Source organism: Pyxicephalus adspersus, chromosome 1 (genome assembly GCF_032062135.1).
Source record: "Pyxicephalus adspersus chromosome 1, UCB_Pads_2.0, whole genome shotgun sequence".
Classification (NCBI taxonomy): domain Eukaryota; kingdom Metazoa; phylum Chordata; class Amphibia; order Anura; family Pyxicephalidae; genus Pyxicephalus; species Pyxicephalus adspersus.
The window spans coordinates 152,889,526-152,914,082 of record NC_092858.1 but is presented as its reverse complement, the minus strand read 5'-3'; the positions used below and the strand labels follow the sequence as shown (position 1 = coordinate 152,914,082).

At 37.3% G+C, this 24,557-nt stretch overlaps 1 protein-coding gene across 1 annotated transcript in view; it reads left to right on the top strand.

The window, feature by feature from the left end:
• The window catches only part of EPHA6 (EPH receptor A6), a 453,819-nt gene that overhangs the window by 357,710 nt on the left and 71,552 nt on the right, over nucleotides 1-24,557 (top strand). The window contains exons 10-11 of the mRNA XM_072431761.1: nucleotides 4,114-4,239; nucleotides 19,015-19,200. Coding sequence (XP_072287862.1) covers nucleotides 4,114-4,239; nucleotides 19,015-19,200 — 312 coding nt within the window. The remainder of the gene's footprint in view (nucleotides 1-4,113; nucleotides 4,240-19,014; nucleotides 19,201-24,557) is intronic.

The following is a 24,557-nucleotide window of genomic DNA, read 5'->3' as shown; positions in this document are numbered from 1 at the left end:
ACATTGGTGGAGATGGTCAGAGACTGAGGACACATTATAGGAGATGGTCAGATACTGAGGACATATTGCAGGAGATGGTCAGATACTGAGGACATAAAACATGTGATGATCAGAGACTGAGGACATATAACATGAGATGGTCAGAGACTGAAGACATATTGGTGGAGATGGTCAGAGACTGAAGACATATTGGTGGAGATGGTCAGAGACTGGGGACACATTATAGGAGATGGTCAGATACTGAGGACATATTACAGGAGATGGTCAGATACTAAGGACATATAACATGAGATGGTCAGAGACTGAGGACATATTGGTGGAGATGGTCAGAGACTGAGGACATATTGGTGGAGATGGTCAGAGACTGAGGACACATTATAGGAGATGGTCAAATACTGAGGACATATTAGAGGAGATGGCCAGATACTGAGGACACATTGTAGAAGATGGTCAGAGACTGAGGACATATTGGAGGAGATGGTCAGATACTGAGGACATATTAGAGGAGATGGTCAGAGACTGAGGATACATTGTAGGAGATGGTCAGAGACTGAGGACATATTGCAGGAGATGGTCAGATACTGAGGACATATACCATGAGATAGTTAAATACTGAGGACATATTAGAGGAGATGGTCAGAGATTGAGGACACATTGCAGGGGGTGGTTAGAGACTGAGGACATATTGCAGGAGATGGTCAGATACTGAGGACATATTTCAGGAGATAATCAGAGGCTGAGGACATATTAGAGGAGATGGTCAGAGACTGAGGACACTTTGCAAGAGATGGTGAGATACTGAGGACATATTGCAGGAGATGGTCAGAGACTGAGGACATACTACATGTATTGGTCAAAGAATGAAACCTTGCTGTAGAAAACAATTAGGGGTTAAACTGGTATAAATCAATATTCTTACTAATAAGTAAAAAAAAATATCCCACCTCCAACTGCATTATAGGGCACCAAAAGACTACATGTGAATCTCCAGGTAACTGAAAGGTTCCATCTTGGCTCCCTCTCTGCAAAACAAGAAATACCTGATCAGTAATTGAATTCTGCTTAACACCACCAAAATGTTAAAAAATAATTTTTCCTTCCTTATTTTTAGTTTTTTATTTGTTAATTATCTAAAGGTTTATTCATGTAATGAACTGCAAACAAAAATGGAGTTTTAAAATGTTCCTTTGCTGTGTGGAATCAGCCCCAATGAACACAACTTTAGCGTACAGTATTTATTAGGATAAGTGAACATTAATCTTGTGATATTAAGAATTGATACTCTTTTAGAAAATCAGCCATAGACTTTCACTGTGTGATGGAATTATAAATTTTCAACTATTTTGTAGCTCTTCAGAAGCTGAAACAGAACCTGAAGATGTAATAACCAAATATGCCTATTATATAATTACAAACTTTACTGAACTTTTTAAATATAAGTTTTTTTTTTTTGTTTTTTTTTTTTACAAAAGTCTTTTTTATTAAGCTAAAAACAAAACAAAAAGACATTCACTAATCGAGATCATTAATTCTTTTGCTTTTATTGCTAAACTGCTCTAATAGGTTGATAGTTGTGATAGCATTTCACTAGTTTTGAAAAATACAGATCACGGTCCAATAATTTTATTTTAAAAAAATGTTAAAATTAGTCACATATAATAAATGAAATGGCATGACAGAAATATAAAAAATCTAATGAATCATGCTAGAATCGTGAAATGAATCGTGCTTGAGTACAAAAAAAAAGCATTAAAAGAATTCAAAAGTGCAAAAAACTATACAGCATTCTAAAAGTGTATTGTGCCCAGATTATACATATCTCATTTTAATTAGTGAGTTTTATTCAGTAAAGTAAAAAGGAAATAGCCATTGGCTACTAAATAAATACATTTTACATGAACTAAAAATAAGTAATATTAAGTTAAAAAAGGCAGATCTTCCTATTCACTGAATGATTTGCCTGGCATAATCCTGGAGGGTTAGCCAGAGAATGGATGTTAATGACACAAAACAATTTCTAAAATAAAGTTCAACAAAGACTGACATATGTTTGTGCTTAAGTGAGATGTTGGCAGCCATAACTACCCAGTGCCCTGGGTCCTGGGGTATAGCAACTCCCCAGGATTCACTGCTCTTCTTCTTCTTCGTCGAATTTGGTCACTAGCTTAAAAATTGCCTACCCTCCTAGTCCTCCTAACTGAAGCTATACCAGAACCAATTCGCACCCTCTTCTTTTTCCTTTAACACAGCTGCTCCAACCTCCTCTGTGGTTTACCACCTCTTCCATAATCTTCTTGGTTGCTTACTATGTCTACCATAGTAGACCATTGCCAGGGGTTCCATGGGCTGTGAATGATGGACCTTCCATTTGCTGGTGCCTACAAAGTTCTTAAGTGAACATCACTTGGCAGAACAAGTAGCATGACACCAGAGATCATATTAGCTCTTTTGAAGAGTTTAAGAGGGTCGATATTTAGACCCCTGCTGGCTGACCGCTAATGTAAGGGGACATTTTTCCCAAGCGCATCCAATGCATTGTATTTAGCTGGGGTTCTTTTAGACCTGAAAAAATTTTTAGGTATTCCTCTGGGACAAAAAAGTTTTTAAAAGTTTGCATATTAAGCCTCTATATGAGGCATATTTATGCATATTCTGTCTTGGACTATGGCCCCATGCACTTTTTTGAGGGTTTACAATGACACAATAAGCATTAAAAAAAGTTTGCGGCCATCAAAGATAAACAGTGGAGGAGGATACAGCTGTCATACTGAGGTTAGGGAGCTACTAGGTAAGTTGATCTAGTGCATTTTTTTTATACCAAATGCGCACCTGTTTTCTAAATGGAGCAACACTTAAAATTGATTTTTCCTTTTAAAGTAAAGTGAAGCCAGGTCCAAGTCCAAGCCAGCTTAGCTCCCTAGGATTTTGGTAGCAGTATTATTATTATTATTAGACAGTATTTATATAGCGCCATCATATTACGCAGCGCTGTAGAAAGTCCATAGTCGTGTCAAAGCAGTATTGATGTTCCTATGATACTAGTACTAATAATCAGTCATCTGCATGATCTCCACATAATACTTTTGTGTAATCTTCAGATTCTCTCATTCTCATTATAAAGTCTAGAAAATCAATCTCCCCTGAGAAATATCTATTTAAATTATTCATACATGCACAATTGACTGGGGAAATAATTGACCTGAACCATTCGTATTTATGCATTCACTTCCTGCCCTGTATGCCTGGAAGTCACCTGTTATACCACCAAGAGTCCTCTCCCCAGAGCAGCTGCTCACTTTGCTCTGTCATTATCTTCAAGCCACGTTTGCTACTTGTATTGGATGCATTCATTAGGGTTGTATCAAGCTTGACAAAAGCTAGAACATGACTTGCTGATTTCCATTTGCATTGTTTGTCACGCGTTAGGCTCCATGTTACTGGATACCTACTTGCAACAATCTATTGAAACCAGAGCAGACCGATTTATAATGGGTACTTTTATAACCCTAAACTTCAACAGTGATGATTAAACCTGGTTTTGTTTTTTATATTCTGAGAATGGCTCAGGGACATCTCATGTTCCAATGACTTTGCATTATCACCATGCACCTAGTATAATTGACTTTTGTTCCATAAACCCCTAACTATAGTTGACACAAGCACTCAGGCACACATAAATGTCCCCTAATATATTGTAAATATAAATTAGTGCCAGTCATGGAAAGTCACACCACTTCTTTCCAAGTCCCGCTTTCACTGATTGCTACAAAATACTGCATTGTCACTTTAAAAATGCTAGATAAGTTCTTGCAGAAAGACGGAACATCATTATTTCACAATGTACAAAGACTTTGCAAAGCCAATGTCATTTGAGAAAGTCAAGCAAATCAAGACAAGACTGTGATGCTGCATGCATTTACATCAATGTAATAGAGCTTTAAAACTAGGATCCATTTGCTAGAAATTGATGAGATTAATAAGTGTAAGAAAAATATGTCAGCATTTTATCTGGCACATGCAGTTGATCTACAAATCAATGTAAAAGCAAGAATAACTGTCTGTTGTTGACCTGTGTTTTAATGAACGTGCTTTATGACTATTTGTCTTCAACAGTGAGAATTCCAGGAGCAAAAACTTACATTGATCCTGACACATATGAAGATCCTTCCTTAGCTGTCCATGAGTTTGCAAAAGAGATTGACCCATCTAGAATTCGTATAGAAAGAGTAATTGGAGCTGGTAAGGATACAAGTTTTTTTGTTTCAATATTGTAAGCTTGGAACCAATTTCATTTCACCTTCTGGCCTCATGACCTCCTTCTTATCTGTCTGTAACTCTGCTTCATGGCCTTCACTGTACCTAAAGATAGATCTGTAGTTTCCAGCATTTTTGACAATTCTTGCATTTATCCAGTGATAGCAAGAAAGTTTATTTCATTACATTTTATAACGTCTCTTACATCAGGGCCCTTAGCAATGTGTTATCAGTCCTCACATTTAAAAGACGACAATCCATCTAATTAAAGGATAAAACCACCTTAATTTCTAAACATTTATTATTTATAAGGCCCAATACCTTGTCTAAAAACAAAATGTTCCTTTGCCACATGGTGTGTTCACCTGCTCACTCAACTGGCCCAGTTTTTGCTCAACTTTTCTAATTTTGTTTAATATCTGGAGGGAATTGAGCTTGGTGCAAAGACATGATGCATGACAAGAGATTTACTTAGAAATATCAGTGAGGGTTTTGGACTGAAGTGGAGCTAAGAGTTGAACAGGTATTAGGTTTACAATATCTAGGCCATGTAAGAACTTAAAATCATATCTTCTTTGGGTAGATTGCACAAGTCATGCTTTTAGGTTGCCTTGGTGTAGAATGCTGGCATTATAATAAAATGATACAAGGTTTTTCAAAACCAGTGGAGCTCTGCAGTATTTTTGGGATATCATAGGTATGACATTTTACCTACTTTTTACTATATGCTGCTATGTAAGGCTTGGCTTCTGTAAGGGTAGAAGCACAAATAATAAGAAGTAGTGTCTAGTGCAGTGGTTGCCAACCAGTGGTCCGCAAGAAAATCTTGGTGGGCCATGGCTCTGGCCAGTGCGTTCCCCAGCGAGGTAAGTAGAAGGACCCAGCTGGAGGGGCACACCAGTCAGAGCCATGGACCATGTCCCCCATATGGATCGCAGGCCCAGGACGGTGGGCGGGTTGTGGTCTGGACTGGCTCAGATCTGGGATGGGAGTGTGGAGGGGTTGTTGCATCATGACGTTACTCTGGGGGAAGTGTCTTCCCCTTGGAGTGACACACCGCTCTCCGCAAATGCGTGGTCTGGAGTCCGTGGAATTAGTGGTCCGTGACGTCCAAAAGGTTGGTGACCACTGGTCTAGTGCTCAGATTTTAGGGGTACATTGCAGCACATTCATCAAACGTTTTATATTTGACTCTACTTTGGCATCCTTATGCCTCTGCAGGGAATAGTTCAAATGTAGACCTGAACAGTGCATTCTTCGTGACTTTATCATGCTTGGATTTTAACAAAAACCTTGTAGAAGTCCAGTTTGCAAGGGCTTCACTTTTATAGCATAGTTGGGGGCATCATGATTTTTGCATCAGACCCCTTTCACAAGTATTAAAAGGTAACTTTACTACTCATACAAAAGAAATTCAATTTTTAATATTATCAACCTTAGTGTATCTGTGTACTCCAATGAAGAGAAATTAATTTTGTTTATTCTTTCAGATTGTATGTGCAACTTATAAAACTTATGATTTAACTGCCATTCATTTTAGATTTAAGATTCAGCACCATGCATTTTGCTTATCATCAAGGAGAAATATGGGCTTTATTATCATTTTACACTGGAGAGGTATTCACTGTAAATACATTTTTGATTGGTATACCTAATTAAAAACAAAAATATATAAATAAATACCAAGAAACATCCAATAGCAGACTCTGTATCTTGATGGTTTATTAACATAGTCCTGGCGGTACGTACAAACGTGCCACCAAGGGCTGCGCTGCCTTAAACTTTGGATGACTTTTATTTCTATATAAACTAAAATGACTTTTGTATCATTAGAGAGGAGCAGCAACTGTATTGCTAAAGTGAACTTTTCACCTTATATTACTAAACATTTACAAAGGCTCTGTAAATAGTAAATGTAAATGTTTTGCATTCATTAATAATATATAGGATGATGTACCCCCTGCTTTACATTATAAGGATATTGGGATGTTCTCAGGAGTACAGCAGCGATATACATTCTGGATACCACAGGCTATGTGCAACTTTATATATTGCACTGAAATTAGAGATAGCCAAAAATATCACAGTATATGCAATACTACTGCTGGGATTTGTAGTTTCGCAAAGTTCCATGTTATAGAATTTTGTGCCGAAGGAGTTAATGAAACTAGGCGCTAGAAGAGGAGGTCACAGTCCTCTTCAGGATTAAACATCTATTCTTTGGATCTGCCTTACATGATCACAAGAGGATACACCTGCCCATATATCACTGTGTGTCTAACTGGCACAGTGATTTACTGCCAAGTCCTGGAGCTCCAGTGACGCCTATCAGTTTTAGTAAGCTCCAAGCAAAATCCAAGCATTGATATCATGTGCACATAACTGAATGGCTCTACTGTAAGTCCAATTATCACTGCAAAGAGAAACAGGTTTCATGCTGGATAAGCACAGCAGTCATGTGAAAGTGTTCCGGTTTAAATAGCAATTATAAATGGTTTTGCACTTCAAAAATAGATTTGGACATTTCAATATACCATGCTGTCACCACTGAAAACATTATGCTCAGATGTACCAAGTGATAACTGAACTGCTGGACAGTAGGTAGCATTATATATATATATCAGTGTTCAAACCATAAATCTTTCAAGCTGAGTGGGAAGAAATTGTAGGTGGGTGGCCAACTTATCAGAAGCACCCAAAAACAGCCGGATGGTTACTGAAAAGTTCCAAGTGGTGAGCCCACCAGAGAAAAACAAGCATCTGATGTACATTTACATTAAATTTCTATCTAAAAAAATCTATATGCAATACAGTACAATGTAGACTTTCTCAACCAGGGTTTCTCCAGAGTTTGCCAGAGCAATTGGCAATTTGGACCTCTTGGGTCAGTTTAACTGACACCAATGATCTTTTTGGCTGTCTGTAAGGATGACATTCTTCCCACTGGCCAGCAATATAACAGGTTCCCCAGGACCTGAAAGTATTTTCAGGCATTCCTTCATGTTAACAAGTTAGGGAAAGACGTGTGCAGGCAGTACAATGTATTTGTCATGCTTGATGTTTTACCTAAATAGTAATTTATATAATAAAAATTTAGTTGCAAGAAGCAGAATTTTTGAGCTGCAGTCTTCATATGAATGCCATCCTCTTCTTTTATCACTCATTGTGAACGTCCTACATAGGGCTATGTAGGGGTGCAGGACTTCTAGCTACAAACTGGGTAAGAATTGTACACTGATATGGCACCAGCTGGGAGTCCGGGCAATTGGTTGTGCAATGCCAGCTTTTATGCTTTCCTTTATTTATTTCCCCCTTTTTTAAGTAGAAGACTAGAATTCTTTGATATATACCGGTAGTCCCTGAGTTCCTCTGACATACAGACGACTCCTAGATACGAATGGCAGGATTCCCTGCTTGCTCGTGTGCAGGACGGAGGTTTGATGGGGAAGGGGGCCGTTTGCATGACTTGCAGAACAAATATTTTGCTAAACACAGCTGAGGTTGTGGGTGACCTTAAGAGCTGAGCTGATCTGTAACATCTTGTAACACTTTAATGACCAAGACAAATTCTACAGTTGTTTCTTTTTGCATATTAAAGCACAGCTTGCTCCAGAAGTTAATGAATGTCTAGGCTCCATAAATATTTTTTTTTTTTGCTTTGTTTGTGATGAACTCACAGTGAGGATTTTATACAGTAACTGAAACCACACTGCTTAATATTATTCTGTCATCTGTCCTAATTGAATTCATTAAAATATTGTACCTGTTTCAGCTTAAATACAAATTCAACTTAAGAACAAACCTACAGTCCCTGTCTTGTATGTAACCCAGGGACTACCTGTATTGGTGGTAATATAAGCAACAGTATTAGCAGTAAATACAGGGATTTTTCAGGAAATCCTGGATAATAGGAGGGGCTCTATTCCAGTGTATGATTAAAATTTGGAGGAAAAGCTTAATAATTGGTGCACCAAAAAGTTTCAACAAGACAGTGATTTTTATCTGGTATAGTTAGGTACTAAGGGATCTTGTCATGCCCCCTGGATTTTGATTAAATAGTGAAAAGAGAAGCAACAGACTGATGAGCCACTCTCTATTTCTTTTGTTCTGCTATTTTCTACTATTTGACGTTTCTTGCACTACAGCATAGCCGATTGGCTCCTCTTGCTGCTTCTCCATCCCCCAGCCTAAGCTCTAATTAGATCTGTCAAATTGGGGTACTTACAGTATTTGCATTTATATTTAATTAATGTAAGAGTTTATTAAAACTGAAAATTTCAGGTACATAAAATATGATTTGCCACAGCTGTGTGCAAAAAATGGTTCCCAACCACTCCTTTTTACTTGAATGAGAGCCATTGGGATGAGTCTCATTTGAGTCTGCAGTAGAACACTTTGGTCGACTGTGAAATGGCCCTAAATTGTCAGAGTAAAGTCCAAACTTCTAACCTATATACTTTTTGTGGTTCTGTACTTGTGAAGGGCAAGTGCAGCTCACAAAACATCGACTCCAAGCCAGGAACAGTTCTTTAACTATATATTTATTGTACATTTAGCAATCCTTAATGCAGGGTTTGGCGAAGCATAGCGTTTAGATTTATTATATGTCATAATGCATTTCCATTGTCACTAATGTAGTAATGTAATCTTGAGTATGTCTGTATTAACCTATTAATCAATTCACAGGCAGGTATAACGTCAGAAAATAGTGTTCTTGGTAATTGTAATCCTATTGTGTTTTCATCAACTCAGTCCAGTCATTTTTTCAAATTATCATAATTAATGCTGTTAAATAGTCGGTGGGCCATGAAATAAGGCAAAATAATGTAATTCAATATTGTTAATGTTTCAGTGACTGCCACTTAAACAATTCATTGCATAAAATGCTTATTTGGTCAATTGTCTCATAATTCTCCACTGTAAGTAGTTGGATAATCCTTCCATGTAAATGCCTGCTTCTCAGCAAACTTCAGTTAATTGAAGACAATAGTACCAACATACTGTGAACTATGTTAAGTACAATTACCTTTTTAATATTTAAAACAAACTTTTTGAACACAGAGGTTAAAGCAATAGTTTCAAATAAATGTCATCTGCAAGCTCTTCATATACTTACTACCCCAATCCTGCTGTGATATTCATCTTGGAATAAAGAGGAATACTCAATACTTCCAGGTATTTGGATTATGTGACCATCTCCAATTCCTCTAGCAATGGGCCTGATTTATTAAAGCTCTCCAAGACTGGAAAAGATAAAATTGAATCAGTAAACCTGGGTGATCCAGGAAACCTGGAATGTATCTGGTCCAGGATTGAAAACATTTGTTAACAAATAGCAAGTGACTTTTAAGAAACCCATTCCAGCTTTGGATCACCCAGGCTCATGAAAGTATATATCCTCCAGCCTTTGAGAGCTGTAATAAATTGGATCCAATGCATCAAGACTGGTAATCATTACTTTTTTTACTATTTAACATTAACTTTTTGACCACGTGAGATAGGTTTACATAGATGGCATCTGCTGCTTCTCATATACTTACTTTGCCTATCCTGCTCTGATATTCATCCTCTTGGAAAAAAGAGGGAAGCCAAGTACTTTCAGGTATTAGGACTATCCCTGCTTCTTCTAACATTGGGCCTGATTTAACAAAGCTACCCAAGGCTGGAGAGGATACACTTTTGTCAGTGAAGCTGGGTGATTTAACAAACCTGGAATGGGTTTCTTCAAAGTTATTTGCCTTTTGTTTTGAATCCTGGACCAGATCCATTCCTGGTTTGGTGGATCACCCAGCTTCACTGATCAAAGAGTATCCTCTCCAGTCTTGGAGAGCCTTAATAAATCAGGCCCATTGTGTTGGATTTACTACAGGAATTTCCACAGGTCACTTACCAAGAGCATTTATCATAAATGTGGTGATAGTTCACTTTGCAAAGAATTATGTGCAAGAAAATCCAAAACAATTTTTTTCTTGCACATATAGATGGCTGAAGTTAACTTATTACTTTGCTAGGTAGTATATCCCTTTCAAGGGAATAATGTATTTGCTTAGTGAACAGCTTGTATTCCTTTAATAAATCAACCCCAATGTGTCACCGTATGCCAATCACCAGGTGATTGCTGTCATGGGGGCAGGAAGAAGATTATTTTTATAAACTCAGCAGAGCTAAGCTAGAGATCTCCCTTGCACCACTGGGTGCACTGAGCAGCAGAGAAATGATGGTATGTGTGAGTAGTGTACAGAATTTAAATGTGAGTTAATCAGTTTCTTCAGGCAAAATAAAGGTTCACTTTAAAGCCCCATTTGCAACTTTGCATTTAAAAACATATTCTTCTGCATCAATATGCCTTTGACTGGACATTGATCGCCTTTTCATACATTCCCATTAGTTATGCAGGAAGATACATGAACACATAAATTAAAAATCAGTGCACATTAGTATGAGTGGTAATAGGGAATGAGTTTTTTGAATTTGAAAAAAGTTGCCTGAATAAAAAAAATCCATAGCAAACTATGGAACAGGTATCAGATCTCTTCTGACCAGCCTTTTCCACCAATTTTAAGCAGATAGTTACATATCCATCCAAGAAATAAAATATTGATGGACAATTGAATTATCATTACCTACCATTAATGTAAAACTTTTAGATTAGCTTCCTTATCAATTCAAAATTGCATAGCATGCGTGCTTACATGTTCTGTTGTATGTGTAGGCCATAGAATCAGTTATTTAGATGTAAATTGTGGTCCCTACTAGTGTTCTAAGTCATTGGGTTTGAAGAATAGGCTTAGGTGGCTGTTCATCTAAGTGATCAAAATTTAAAAAACCTTAAACAAAAGTAAAGATTAGCTGAACTGAATCTATTCTCCCTTGAGAAGAGATATATAAGGGGGGATATGATCACCCTGTATAAATATAAAAAGGCTCCATATAGAGAACTCTCTAATGTTTATCAGTTCTCTCTTTTCCTTCTAACATTTAAAGATGTTTTCACCTGAAAAACCCAATTCTAATATGCAAACTGTTTCTTATTTATTACGTTCGACTAGAATATGCTTCCATATATGGTGGAGCATGTTAGGGCTCAGTTGCGAAAGCCAAACACTTTCATGTTGGGGAGGAAGGGGCATTGACCTTTTCCTGCAGAAGTGGGGGACAAGGAACCATGGATTAGTTCTTACACCATGCTGTGGTGTCTTTGGGGTAAGGGGGTATGGGAGAGGGGTAGTATTATCAGTAGACAATATCAATTTGCATGCTCGTTTTGGTTAGTGTCAGAGACAACGATATAACTAGAACTATTTAATTTATGATCAGCCATTTTTAAATCACCCATGCTATCATTCAATAAATGCATTGAATTTCATATTTACTGTTGTTCAGCAATGTAAAAGTTTCTATTAATGTTCCCTAACCCCTGCTCTGCAAAATATGTTGGCTTCATCTTATTATGTCATATTAATGTTACAGTAATCAGGCTCAGTACCCCAGCACCACCACTGAGCTAAAGTGGCCACACTAATGTGTTAGCTCATCGAAAAAACTATTAAGCCAAATGTATTTTAGATGCTAGATAATTTTATGAGCATTACTTAATTTTTATTCACAATACCCCATCCACATCAAACACTGATTATCTGTTTCTTCTATGCACATCACTTTCCAACCACATTGTTTAAAGATACTGTTTCCGGCACAATGTTTAAAGAAACGTACACGTATTACATCATTAAACACAAGGCCTGATTAAGTCTCACATATTATTAGAATATGCCTGGCCAACATAAAAAATGTTTACTACAAACATTTTTCCGCACTAATGATAATTTGCAACTGTAATTTAGGTAAACTCAATTATCACGCGAAACAAATGACCTACCTATAAAACATCTAATCTGTTAGGGGAAGTAGAAAACAAAATATAATTTTAAAACGCTGTATTGAAGGTATTTCTTTGTCAGGGTGGAAACACAATAGCTAAATCAGCTTTATTAAAAAAAAAAAAAAAAGTAATGGGCAGTTTGTGAGTATAGTTGAGGACTTTTTTGCTAGTTTATTATCTGCTACCTCCCATGCATAGGTTATGGTAGAAAAATAGATTGACTTAGGTGCCTTGTAGGGAGGGGTAAGATTGTATTTTAATTATAAACCGCTCATGAAACTCAAATTATATCATTGCAGTGATCAAAAATTCTTGTATTTGCATAGCACAGCACACTTAATGCTGAACTTTGGACACTGTGATGTTAATATCTTTTGGAATATCATCATTATCATCTCCTTAGTTCCACAGTGCAGCATAAAAATTCTAATTATAATTGTCTGTTTGGCAGTTCACAAAACACAGCCTGTTATGATGTTCTGCCTCAATACCACTGTACGTAGCTATAGTGGTATGATAGGCTGTGTTTTTTAATGGACAAGTCACTACAATATATAAGTAGTCCCTGAGTTAAGGACATCCAACATACGGACGACTCCTAGATACAAACTGGGGTTCCCTGCTCACTCCTGTCCAGGACGGAGAGCTGATTGGAGGGGGTTGCATGACTTGCAGAAGAACCGTTTTGCTTAACACAGCTGAGGTTGTGGGTGATCTTAAGAGCTGAGCTGATCTGTAACTCTTTAGTGACAAACGCTGCACTTGTTTCTTTTTGCATATCAAAGCACAGCTAGCTTCAAAGTTAATTTTAATTTGTTTTTTGCTTTGTTTGTGATTAGCTCACAGTGAGGATTTTATACAGTTACTGACGCCATGATGTCTAATATTATGTTGAGACAAACATCTGTCCTAATTGCATTTATTAAAATAATGTCCCTGTTTCGACTTACATACAAATTCAACTTAAGAACCAACTTACAGTCCCTATTTCGTATGTAAACCAGGCACAACCTGTATCATCAATACTTCAGCTAGGCTTATTTATTCATCTCACTACTTTTCATCACAGCTTCCCTCTGAAAAAATATTCATTTGCTTCCTTCTCACTTCAGAATCAAATTCAAGCCACTGTGCTTTGGCTGTAAATCACTATACAGCTCCTGTACCCTCTTATATTTCTAACCTTATATATAAATATTTCCCTAACCGCCTACTCTGCTCCTCCAATGACTTCCTCACTAATTAAATCTTCCCACGTATGGCTCTAAGATTTCTCTAGGGCTGCCTTTATTCTCTGGAATTCTCTCCCCCATCCCAATAGATTTGCTTCCAACTTCAATATATTAAAATATGCTTTTAAATCCCACCTCGTCACATTTGCCTACATATCTTGTTCTATCTCTTAATAATCTACAATTAGCCACTATTCCATCTCACCTACCTATTGTATACTAGGCTCCTAGTAAGGTTCTCATCTCTTTCTTTGCCAAAGCTTGTACTAGTTATGTCAAGATAGCCTTGTTTATTGTAAAGCACATAATACTATGTTGGAGCTTTAAAAATAAAAGATATAAAGAATACTTATCCTAACAATAGCACCAATGCTGATGTCAATCATAGCTGCAGGGCTGGTGGTTACAGAAGGGGTGGAGGCAGAAGCACCACACAGAAATGTTAAATTGAAGGTAAGGAGATACCTTTAAATGTATAGCTTCTGAGTTCAACTTTATTATAAATTATAGTGGCACTTGAAGTAAATTTGTGTTTTGCCCATGCAGGAAACATTCACTTTTTGTTCCTTTCTCTGACATAACCTAACCCACCCATCTCCCTCCACAGTTTAATACCTACATTGATCTAATGGTCCTGGCTCTACTTTTTGTTTAGTCTTTACTCCCCAGCCTTGCTTGTGCACTAAAGCTCCATAGTGGTTGTGTTCTGAAGCCCCATGGAATTCTGTAGGGCATGGCCAAGACAGTGAAGACCGGCATTGGAGGAGGATAGAAACAAACAGTGGGGACAGGACATCGAAGATAATGTGTACCTGTAGAGCAGGAAAATGGGTTAGGTCAGGGAAGGAGAGCAAAAATTAAAGGTGCAGTTAACTTTTAAAGTTTGCGGCAGTCAGAAAATGTGGTCTCGCATCTACTCCCATCTTTAACACTCAAATGTCATCACATGTTCCATGCTGGCACATTACCAGGGGCTGGAAACCAGATATCCAGTGCTGTAGTCTGTTCGGGAACTAACTGGTTACCTTATAGTGAAATATTTACTCATTGCCCTGAAAAGAGTACACCAATGGACAGCCCAAAAAGATGTGTCCCCCAAGAGCCAACATTAGTACTCAAAAACCTCCCACCCTGCAGTGGGTATGAGTACTGTTATCCGTAAAGCAGCAAATCCGACATAAATAACTATACGGCACACAAATAGGCATATGGGCTCCTGCCTGGCTTACTAACATGCTGTAATTCCGGTAGACAAGTAAATTTAAGTGACTTTCTTTCCTGTTTAGGGTAAAGGTGGCACTGACATCTCCGGGGAGCTGGAAGGAGCTAAGTTTGAACAAGCTTCACATATCATAGCATAACATACACAGGACCCAGACTGTCAGAGTGTACCCATCTTGTGAACTCTGGCAGCTGTGCACGTGTGTTCCTGTTTGGTTTTATGCCATAACATAACCCTAGTAGTTCATTCTCTGTAAAGTACAAACATTAGTGTAATTTTACATCCCAGAAAGATATTGCAATGTTTCCCCAGTAGAAATATAGAGTCCCCCCATGAGATTATTTCAAATGCCAATGTAATATAAAGGTAAAGGTTAGACTAGTGTTTGCAGGTGTTGTGCATACTGATATACATTAACCTAAACGTAGTAGTTTTTATCCAAAGGGAAATCACCTTGGTATTAGAAGGAGCAAGAAATCTATTTGTTATCATGAAGAATTGCAAACATTGCTTGGCAAACATTATGAACATTGTCAAATAGATTCTTTTTGCATTGTAGCTATTCTGTGTTACGTAACTGTACAGGTGTAAAATGTTATAGTAATAAAAGCACCATTGTATAATAACACCCTAAATACCATGGCAGATGACAAAGGACTGAGGATGACATGGCAGTGATATCAGAAAAAACATAACAGAAAAGGATAGATGTACTTTGCTGAAAAGTACACTTATGCTTCACAATGACCCTTTAAATATTTTGACATAATTACACTAAGCATAATACAATGATACGGAATGGGAAACATACAGCATAGTGCACAAAATGAGGCATGAGAACTAGATAATGCACAACAAGGTGAAGCAGAATAGGGAATATACAGCATATGGGATGACCCGGTGTGGCATGTGAATGTTCCTTTTTCAGAACTAAAGGCCAGGAAAAATCAGAAAACCATCCTAATTGCTTATCTCTATACTTGATCCAGGTCAGTTACTTTAAAGTCAATGTGCCTGATTTATTAAAGCTTTCCAAGGCTGATCAGGATACACTTTCCACAGTGAAGCTTGGTGGTCCTGCAAACCTGCAATGGATCTGGTCCGGGATTGAAAACATTTGCTAACAAATAGTAAAAAGACTTAAGAAATCCATTCCAGGTTTGCGGTATCACCCAGCTTCACTGTGGAAAGTATATCCTCTCCAGCATTGGAAAGCTTTAATAAATCAGGTGCAATGCATCAGCATGACAGCCAAACAAGTAGCATTTTCAGAAGAAATGGTCAGCAATGGCAGTCTTCATGATTCTTCCATGATAGGTTTCCTTAAAGCCTAACTATTCATATAAGACCAAGGGGTATTTAACCTCCTGGGAGGTAACCCCCCCATGTGACTTGGGGTAGAAAAAAGATGCAGAAAGCGGTAACCCCAAGGGTAAGTAAACCTATGGGGGAAAAAAAGTAAATACAGCGCTTACCTGATCCGCCGGCATCCCGTGTCGTCTTTTGCGTCTTTCTTCTTCCTCTGGCACCGGATGAGTCACCAGGGAGTTGCGGGTGACGTCGGTGCGTGTGTATGTTAATTACATTTTTTTTTTAATTTATTTATTTATTATTTTGACATGATTTTGTGTTTCCAACTTTTTTATACTCATACTATTATTATACTGTAAAAAAAAAATTTCGTGAAAAACAATGTACAACTTTTAGACACATAAATCCAAACAGAAATGAACTGCGCAGGAGGTTAAGGTGAGATCCTGGGAGATGGTGAAATCAGTCAAAGGGTCTTTATTGATAGGAAACTCAATCAAGCTTCCCTTACAACCTATGTGAATATTTTAAGTATGCCTTTTTTTGTCCCATTAACTGAGGCCTGAGGCTGCACACTAACATGAAGAATTGTGTCTTTTTCTTAAAAAATTATCAGTCCAAAAACTGTAATAGACCTCAAGTGACAGTCAGACTTGCAAGTATAAAATGATCATTGGGATAAGCCCAAGAAAACACCCACACAATGTCCACAAAGCTAAAGAGGTGAATCAGGATTTGTTTTGGAGTTTTTGCTGTCGCTTCAGAATGTGAGAATATTTTAATGTTCATGCTCCTGGCAAAGGTTTACTTTAAGCTTAGAAATTCCAAGGACCACTTATGAACATATAGGACTCGTACATTCCCTGGTGAGAATCATTTACTGCCATTGGCACACCTAGACCTGGAAGATTCCTGCCAGGGAATGTTTGAGAAAATGTCTATTTCTCTATTTTATTAGTCCTTAGTTTAATAATGACTAATATATTTTCTTCAAACGGTACTTTAAATTCTCATAGTATACACATATACATCCATTATTTTTTTCAACATCTCAAATAGGAGCTTGGATACCAAGCATATGCATGCTGCAATTTCTTGTAATAACTAAGTACGATAACATACTATTACTGTGGATTTTATTGACAGATCATTGTACTTAACAACAATTGCTTGTCAGATATCTATTGATTTCATTCTAGAAATAGCTATAAATCTAAGTTTATTTTTACTCATTTTGCAGCAAATTCTCTTCCTGTAAATATGTTCACAAGCTTCCTGCAATTTACAACAGTTAATAAAGAGGCTTTTAAGCCAAATGCTGAAAGTGCTGCTATTTTTATTAGAGGTAACTTGTTATTGTAGTAAAGAAAACTTCACAAAACATTATTTTGTTTCTTACCCCAATGCACTTGATTTGCACTAAGGGACAATTAGAATTTTGCAGTTTATATTGCTCAACATTGAGAACTGGTATGTCAATATTTTATGTTGCTTTTTTTCTATCCTTATTTAAAATTACAGATACAGAAAAACAGGCAAAAGTTTGTATTTATTCATTAAATATGTTTTGATAACCTGGATCTTAAAATCTTAAATGAAATGATACAACATGCCTCTTTGTAAGTAAAAGGGAACAATCTACAAAACTCACCACCTAATAACATCCTAGGACTACCATGCCCCACCATTGGCCATGATGAGCGGGCTAATCTTGCTGAAGAGACAGTTAAAAGAGTTGAGTTACAAGCACCACTTTTCTATACATTTATAATAGCATTATAAATATATAATGCTATTATAAATGTATAATATATAATTGAATTCAGCTTTTCAGGAAGTCTGAAGATTTATTGCAAGACGCTGTTGTGATCTTTCATTCTCTTATGAGTTTAATAAACTCACCTGAAAAATATAATTGTTGTAATAAGAAAACCAGCATGTCTACATAAATTTAACAATAAAAATGTTACAAATTGAACCATATCTTGGAACATTGGGGGAAGTAAAAGTAACTTCTAGATAGGGCCAGGTATATAATTTTTAGTGTTAATTTTTAAATGACCAGTTTTCGCATTCTCGACAGTTCTTGTCCTACTTATCTTTCTGACCTGGTAAAAAGATACTCCCCTTGCTGCTCTCTTCGCTCCTCCAATGACCTTTTAATGACTTTCTCACTCATAGGCCCTGATTTATTAAATCTCTCCAAGACTGGAGAGAATACACTTTCACCAGTGAAGCTGGGTGATCCAACAAACCTGGCATGGATGTGGTCCAGGATTCAAAGCATTTGCTAGCAAATAGCAAATGACATTGAAGAAATCCATTCCAGGTTTGCTTGATCACCTAGCTTCACTGGTGAAAGTGTATTCACTCCAGCCTTGGAGAGCTTTAATAAATCAGGTCCATAACCTCATCACACACACGGATACAAGACTTTTCTTGGGCTCCACTGACTCCCTGGAATGGTCTTCCTCCTCGTATTCGGCTTGCTCCTATCTTAAAAGAGCACTCAAAACCCATTTTTTCAATCTTCTTCTGTGTCTTAAACCCTCACTACTTCCCACCACTACATATCCCCCTCCTATTGTTACTTCCCCCACCTCCTAGATTGTAAGCTCTTTTGGGCAGGGTTCTCTCCTCCATTGTCTGTATCTGTCTGTCATTTGCAACCCCTATTTATTGTACAGCGCTGCGTAATATGTTGGTGCTAAATAAATCCTGTTTAATAATTTTAATAAAATTATAATACTTCCTATTAGACAAATTGTTCCTTTCATTGTAATATATTGCACTGTTTATTTGAGAGTTGGCTCTGATCCTCACTTCTCTCTTGTATGTACCATGTATCCAAGTTTTACCCAGACCACACATTAAGCACCTTGTCCTAACTATAAATTGATTTGGCAGCTACTTTGTTCTGATTTTTATTACCACTTTTGAGAACTTGAAAATCTTTACTATCCCCCTGTGTCAGAGACATTCTATGTATTGCGAGTCTGGCATAATACTATATTCATACTTCATTGTTTACTTTCTTTTTGTCTCTCTGCCTCACTTTCATGACACATCACAATGTTTGTGCTCTTTATATTAAAAACAAGCTATCTTTTTAGGGGAATTCGGAGAGGTATGCAGTGGTAGATTGAAGACTCCTGCAAAGAAGGAAATCCCTGTGGCCATTAAAACTTTAAAAGGAGGTTACATGGACAGGCAGCGCAGAGATTTTCTCCGGGAAGCAAGTATCATGGGACAGTTTGATCATCCAAATATCATCCGACTCGAAGGGGTTGTTACAAAAAGTAAGTACTCCTGTCTTTTTGTTGTGCATATAGACAAGGCACTTGTTTTACACAGTAAAGCTCTGTTGAATGTTTCCTAAGTATAAACGCTCATGCATTATACAATATTCAAAGTTTCTATAAAATCTGTAATAAAGCAATTAATATATATACTGTATATACTATATAATTAGCAAACAAGGTTTTTATCAAGGTTTAGGTGATTTACTAATAGAATTAAGGGTGTTCACTTACCAAGGTGAATTATCACCTTGTAATAGATAGTTCACTTAGCTTAGTAAATGTAGCCATAGAAACGCTATGTGAACAGTATTCCTTTAGTAAATCAAAACCCCACTGTGTGCGTGAAACTGTTGCTGTATTGTAAACCAAAATTCCACTTATAATTCTTCTAAAGTGTACTGTAATGCAGTGATAGCCAGGTTCAGGTCTGGACCGCGAATGTGCGGGGAGCCGAGTGTCACCCATAGTGACGTCATAATTGCCACCTCCCTGAACCTGTGATCCGTACGGAGGGCATGATCCGCGGCCCTGGCTGGTGGACCCTCCCAGCAGTGGGTCCTTCTCCTGACCCCCCTTGGGGCGCACTTGTCAGAGCCACGGACCACCAAAAGTTTCTTGCAGACCACCAGTTGGTGCCCACCGCTGTAATGTATTATTTGGACTTTATAGCTATTCTCTAGTTTTTAGCCCACCCTTTCTACAAGGATTGTACAGGGATAAGTTGAACCTTCAATTGGGTATTTATATATATATATATATATATATATATATATAAATAGTATTGTACATAAAATAGATTTAAAAAAATAGTTGTAGTGTTCCAAATACACATTTCTAAGTATCCACAACATTGAAACTGGCCAAACCTTCTGTTATATCTGTATGGCCAAGGCAAATTAAATGATAGCTAAACCCAATTATTAACCAGAATTCCAGCCATACGTCTGTTTTTGTACATATGTTTGTCAATTACTCAAACTTCAGTTTTAGTTGTTCTTTTACTTTAGAAAGGATAGAAAGTTCCTTCTGCAAGTCTGCGTGCATTTCAGTAATGCCAAGTTATCCAGGCCTTATCAGCTGGCTATTGCTTTGTTTTCTGGGCTAGGATGTATTCACCAACCATGCAACTTACATTATTTGTGCCAATCATGTGCCATCATTTGTGCATTACCAGTCACTAGAATTGTCAGGGTTAAGAACTAAGATTGAGTGACAGGTATTCAGCATTACTAGATGGTCTGCATTAACCTTGATGACTCCTCTCACAAGATGAACCTATGATAACGTCACAGTAAAGTAAAAAGCAATTATCTCTTGAACTACACATGTTATTGGAAAAATGTGTCTACTGGTATTACTGGACTTGTTAGGTTACCATTTAGCTTTTTTTTTACATGTGGCTACACATCATCAGCCTCAGATTGGATTTGCTGTGCTTTAACCTTTGTGCTGCTTGCAAGTTCAGGCCAGTATTGTAACCTGCATCAAAATAAAATACGTCCTAAAATACGTGCCTAGTACTATGGTGCCAGTATGGTGCTACTAATATCGTTTTACCATTGTTTTTACCATTGTCCTGGAACTGGAAGGTTGTCTAAGGCTATGTAGACACATGCAATAATTATCGTTGGAAGTGAACAAGTAACGACCATTCGTCCGATAATTGTTAACAAAACAACAACGCCGATGGACAAGCAATGTCGCTGCAAGCGAACAATCATCCTGGCGGATCTGATTGGGCGACGATCGTTTGCTATCTATTGTGTGTACGGTCATTCAGTGATCATGGATTGTTCTGTGATACACTTTCTCCTGTTCATGTCACTACCTGCATCATTCAAAGGATCGTATCTAGCGTGTGTATATTATTGGTGGATTGTATTTGAACGAACGTATCGTTACAGCATGTACATAATTGTGCACAATACGATCGTTCAAAATAATCCTGCATAATCGTTGATGGGTCGTAAATCGTTTGTTTTCTATTGATAATTATTGCACGTGTGTACCTAGCCTAAGAGTCAACTTGTAAACTCTACAATCTTACTGGTTGCAGCATTACCATTGCATTAGTGGCTCATTATTGCTTTTACTTGTTCCTGGTATTGCTCTTAAAAGCAGAACTAAACATGCTATACTCAATTGTCCCAAATCCATAACAAGCGCAGCCATCTTTTCCTTTTTTCCTTCCACGTCCCAATCTTCTGCCATCTCAGGTGGGACGGGATGATGTACCTCCTATGCAAATGAACAGAAGTTTGTTCAGTCCTGACACGGGGCACTTGCAGTCTCAACACTCTTGGCAAGTGTATGCACAGCTTGGCTTTTTTTTACAGTTCCCCAGCGCAATTAGGATTTAAAATTTTAAAATAAAAAAAGTGAAACTTTATTTCCACTTTCAGACTTGTTTAACTGAAGCTGTTGAATGGTAATGATTGGGAGTGTGGTTGAGCATGCAGTAGAAAGCTGCAGTCAAATGCAAGTCTTTAACTGCCCTAAGCCAAAATGTTTGGTATCAGGCAGCAATAAGGAGTAGCCAAGTTGAATGTACCATGTACAAGTAATTTTAACATATCAAATACATGTTCTATTTGAAACAATACCTCTACAATACAATAACTCTTTATGGCACAATAGGTTGTTTAAACTAGTGTTATCTTCTTTTATATTACTTGGAGGCAATGGGCCTGATTTAATAAAACTCTTCAGGACTGGAGAGGATACACTTTCATCAGTAAAGCTGGGTGATCCAGCAAACCTGGAATGAATTTCCTAAAAGTAATTTGCTATTTGCTAGCAAATGTTTTGAATCCTGGACTAGATACATTCCAGATTTGCTAGATCACCCAGCTTCACTGATGAAAGTGTATCCTCTCCAGCCTTGGAGAGCTTTAATAAATCAGGCCCATTGTAAGCATCTGATGATGGGATCAACACATGAATCTATGTGTGTAGTCATCACGCCTTCAATATTCTATCTTGTGCACGATCTAAAATTTGTTTCATGCTCTGTTCTTGTTTAGTTTTGCTATAGGTATGTGACCTGGAAAGTGTGCTCTCAGTGTATAGAAACAGTTAAAACTATATAAATCATAAACTAATAAGACAAAGCAATAGCAATGTATAAATAGAAAGACAAAAGATAAAGATCTATGTCTACTCTAAGACAGTACTGCAGTTGCAGCGATTAGCACAGTAAAAATGTAATCAGGAGGGCTTTGCACATATCTCAGACCAGACTAGGGGGAAAGGTTGCTGCTTCAAATGTAATTAAAGAATGATTTTGGTCAGGAGAGCAGTTAAATGCATTGTAAAATTGTTTTAGGGTCTCATTAGCTGCAAGACAAGAGAGCTTACAGTACAGGCAGTTATAAAAGACGTAAAGAGACGCTTAGTCAAAGGAGGAGAAGGTTACTGCAGCTTTTACATATTTCCATATCCATGTATTAATACTGGCACTGAGCACACTGTACGAGCACAGCTCTTCTTCAATTGATGGCATTGATGTATTTAAATCAATTCAGACAAAGAACATTTAAATAGAATATGAACATAAATCATATGAAATAAGCTCAGTCAAATCATGTGTTACGCCTAACTCCCAATAGTTTAATCCAATATCTCTAGAGGTCTACAACGCCTAAAACAGACATTCATAATAAGCATTTTAAGATACCCATAACAGGGTCAATGTTTAATATCCTCCTAAAGGTTTTATTGGGTAGATTTCCTTCTATAATCTTTATCACCAACCACTTCCAAGAAAGTATTTAATTTGTTTAATGAGAAACTTTTTAGTTCTGAATTTTTTTTACATTCCATTCCAATCAGCAATGAGCCTGGACTGGATTTGTTTTAGAATAGCTCTCTTGCATCATAAATAGGTGTTCTCAGATCATCAGATTACTTACAAAAGGAGCGGTTGGAGTGATACATGAAATCAATGCTTGGATAAAAGAAGAAGTACTGAGCTGTCTGGCCTCCCTGGATGCATCTCAAGGTTGAATTTTGAGTTTTGACGAGAGGTGTACTTTTTATACAGCTACATACCAGCTTAGTTTCATGCTGGGTTTTATTTGTGCCTTTCCTTTGGATAATATATGTCCTTGTAAAGATTTTTGGATCATTTTTGTTCTTTTAAAGTGTCGTTGCAGGTTTCCTAGCATGATTCATAAAAGATAAAAAGTAAAAGAAATATCATAGGCCATGCTTGTCTTACATTTATTTGAGCTCCAGTTACCTGTGAAATCTCTATATTTATTCCAAGCCATGTGTCGGAGCTTTAAAACTTTTTTTACGCTTCTTCAATCTTTCTGATGGAAATAATAGATAACCAAGGTACAATCAATCAAACTTCAAAAATGTTGTTGGAACATTTGAGATCCACTAAAAAGTGAACTTTATTTTTAACAGAATGAAGAAGTGATAAAGTTTCTGTCTGTCTGAGCAAGAGTTCCTCTCATTTCCTATCCCAGAAACAAATGTATTATGACAGATAGGGTAATGTTGGAACACCTGGGATTTCCCCAATAAAGACTTAGGAATAAAAACCTTTGCACCATTTACATTTTTCTGTTTGTGTCCCTGTTAGATATTTTCCCTTATTTCCTGTACCACCGGAAAAGACAGAAAATGAAATAAGATTCTTGGACACAGACAGCAAATAAACAGAGGGTAAATCCTCACCCCACTTTATTCAGAGTTAAAAAACAAAAACAAAACAAATAACCCTAGGTTTGGGCTTTAAAGCAAAACTCCAGTTTTCTCTTCCATTTTGCACAGCTGTACAAAGCACAGTGGACTCACTGCGGCAAGTGAGATAGATCCTGTTTGGTTCTGTTTGGTTTTATGGCTGGAAGTTTTCCTGGATTATCTAGCTCTTTGCTTCCCAGCCTGCTCAAAATCTTCTTATTTTCAGTTTTGTAAGTTCAGTACCACAGGTTCCTTTGTTTTGATGGCTATATACAACACCCACCTGTTCTTTTCATCAGACCTAAAATAAAAAGCACAAATTAGTGTCTAAAAAGTCTATAAATAAGAATGTGATTTTTATAAAACAGAAAGGTTTATTTATATATATACACAGGTAGTCCCCGAGTTAAGGACATTCAACCTACAGCCGATTCTTAGATACGAACAGGGCTTCCCTGCTCGCTCGTGTGCAGGATGGAGGCTTGATGGGGGGGAGAGGGGCAGTTTTCATGACTTGAAGAAGAAATCTTTTGCTGTTCTGCAAGCTCTTGTAACTCTTTAATAACCAAGACAAACTCTGCAGTTGTTTCTTTTTGCATATTAAAGCACAGCTTGTTCCAGAAGTTAATGAATGTCTAGGCTCCACAAAGTTTTTTTTTTTT